Source organism: Frankliniella occidentalis, unplaced genomic scaffold, assembly GCF_000697945.3.
Source record: "Frankliniella occidentalis isolate FOCC.00 unplaced genomic scaffold, Focc_3.1 Scaffold208, whole genome shotgun sequence".
Classification (NCBI taxonomy): Eukaryota; Metazoa; Arthropoda; class Insecta; order Thysanoptera; family Thripidae; genus Frankliniella; species Frankliniella occidentalis.
The window spans coordinates 271821-273953 of record NW_026267334.1 but is presented as its reverse complement, the minus strand read 5'-3'; the positions used below and the strand labels follow the sequence as shown (position 1 = coordinate 273953).

Below are 2133 nucleotides of genomic sequence, written 5' to 3'. Positions count from 1 at the left end.
CCCCCTGCCCTTCCCGGCCCCACTATGCCATTTCTCCCATTCACACCCACGAAAATTCTCAGTATCCATGAACCTGAGGAAGGCGTCTCTTCCAGGAATACTTGATCACCACTTAGGTCTGTTCCCGGCGTAACGATAGAATTACAGGGAAGGGGAAAGAGGGACGGGCTTAGGTTACCCTGGAAGAGCTGGAGAACCTTCGGCAGTGTGTTCTTTGTATTCACGTGAGCATTATGTTCTCCAGTCCAGAGAGGCGCTCGACGTGTCTTTTCAGAAAGGGCAGATCGAAAAGCAGTCCTAGCTCGTCGTAGGTATATGTCCCATAGTATTGAGGGGTATTGAGTGAGGTCCATTTCCTTGGGGTTGCTTGGGACCGTTCTGCACGGCTACACGGAGTGCGCAGCGCACGGCCATGGCGGCACACTCTGTTCCGCGCTGCATTAATTGCTGGAGCCCCAGGCCTTTGATCCAGAGCGCTGCCAACATTCCATTATCTCTGAGCATTGCGCGCGCGCCGGGAACAGAGATCCAGTCCGGGGGCAAAAAAAGTATTTCAAGAGATGGGGGGCGGAAATGAACGGCAAACACCGCGGGGCCGCTCTCCGCCGCACTACCGTCCCCACGCACTTCACGATGGCGTCGGACCATGCTGGTCCACCGTGCACCGCATCGTTCGACGCGCGGCACACTCGCTCCTTCCGGATAAACAATCTGTTGGTCGACCCACGCTGCCATGCTGCCCTTGCGGCACCCTCGCTCCTTCCCTGTTTTGTATTTTCTAAACCCGGCAAACAAAGTTTCGCCAAGACCTCTCTCGAGATTAGAATCACTTCGAGTCGAACGGCTGCATCGCGCTTGTGCCGGCGGTGCGGTGGAGGACTTCCCCCGTTGGTAGTTACACAGTTGTAACAACAAGCCATATTCAAAAAGCTACAGATGTAGCTCGCGCCTGCGAGATTCGGGGTAGGCCACCCTGTAGTACACGCAAGCACTACAGGCAAGATGTTGCCTACCTAGCAGGCGCTAAGACCTTGCAGTGGGTGAACTAGGCAATGTCGTGACAGCGGATGACAGAGTAGGGACAAAGGCTCGTGTGAAGGGCAAATAATGTGCCCAAGAATAGTCTCTAATTTAACTTTGCCTTTAGGTGCCGGGTTTGGGTCCGAGCTAGTGCTACTGCTGGGTCCCACAACCACCCGCCAGCTGGCCGGTCGCAGATTCACTGCGCAGGAGGAGCGCCTCGCGGCCTACGTCAAGAGGATGTGGGTTGACTTCGCCAGGACAGGGTGAGTACGTCACGGAATGACACGTCATGTTGGTACCACGATGGCAGACTAACCCTCCCCCTCCAGGAACCCCACCCCGGGCGCGCGCGGCTACGGCGTCTCCTGGCGGCGCTACACCGAGGCGGACCAGGGCTTCCTGTCGCTGGTGGCTGACGGCACTCAGCCCATGCCGATGCGCTCCTACTCGCACGAGGCGCTCCTGGGGGCGGCGCCGGCCGGGCCGGGGGCGCGGGAGCTGCAGGCGGAGGCGGCCGCGGGCGGCGGCGGGGACGCGAGGGCGGCGCACCTGTGGAACACCTTCCTGCCCCGCCTGCACAACGAGAGCATCGGCAGGAGGGTGGCGGGCTGGGCGGCCTCCAGGGAGGCGCCGCTCACCAACGGTAAGTAGGGCCGGGGGGCCGGGCCCGCGACCCACGCACGACTCTGGGGACCGCCGAGTACCTGACATGTGTCTTCGCGCCCACAGCACAGCCGTTTCGCTCCGCCATGTTCACGCTGCTCGCGCTGGTGCTGCTGCTCCTGCTGCTGCTGGTGCTGTGCCTCGTGCTGCTCAAGAGGCGCGCCAAGGAGCGGGGCCGCGAGCGCGACTCGTTCTGACGACGGCTGGGGGCGGGGCTGGGGACCGGTGCACCTGGCGGCCGCCTCCGCCGGTGCCTGCGCCGCCTCCGCCGCCGCCTCCAGCCACCCGCACGGCAACGACGGGCCAGCCTGCCCACGCCGAGCCAGCCCCAGCAGAGCTCCGAGGCCGGCCCCGCGCATGCTGCCAACACCCTGGGCTCGACGCGGGCCTGGAGGTACAACGTGACGACCGACCAGCTGTGAGCAGCGTGGCCCAGCACCACCCATT

At 62.8% G+C, this 2133-nt stretch overlaps 1 protein-coding gene across 1 annotated transcript in view; it reads left to right on the top strand.

Annotated features, from left to right (window-relative positions):
* The window catches only part of LOC113215104 (acetylcholinesterase-like), a 13292-nt gene extending 11165 nt beyond the window's left edge, over positions 1–2127 (top strand). Inside the window, exons 4-6 of the mRNA XM_052272496.1 lie at positions 1148–1286; positions 1353–1666; positions 1753–2127. Of these exons, the coding sequence (XP_052128456.1) occupies positions 1148–1286; positions 1353–1666; positions 1753–1883 (584 nt within the window). The 3' untranslated portion in view covers positions 1884–2127. The remainder of the gene's footprint in view (positions 1–1147; positions 1287–1352; positions 1667–1752) is intronic.
* The last annotated feature ends 6 nt before the right edge of the window (positions 2128–2133 follow it).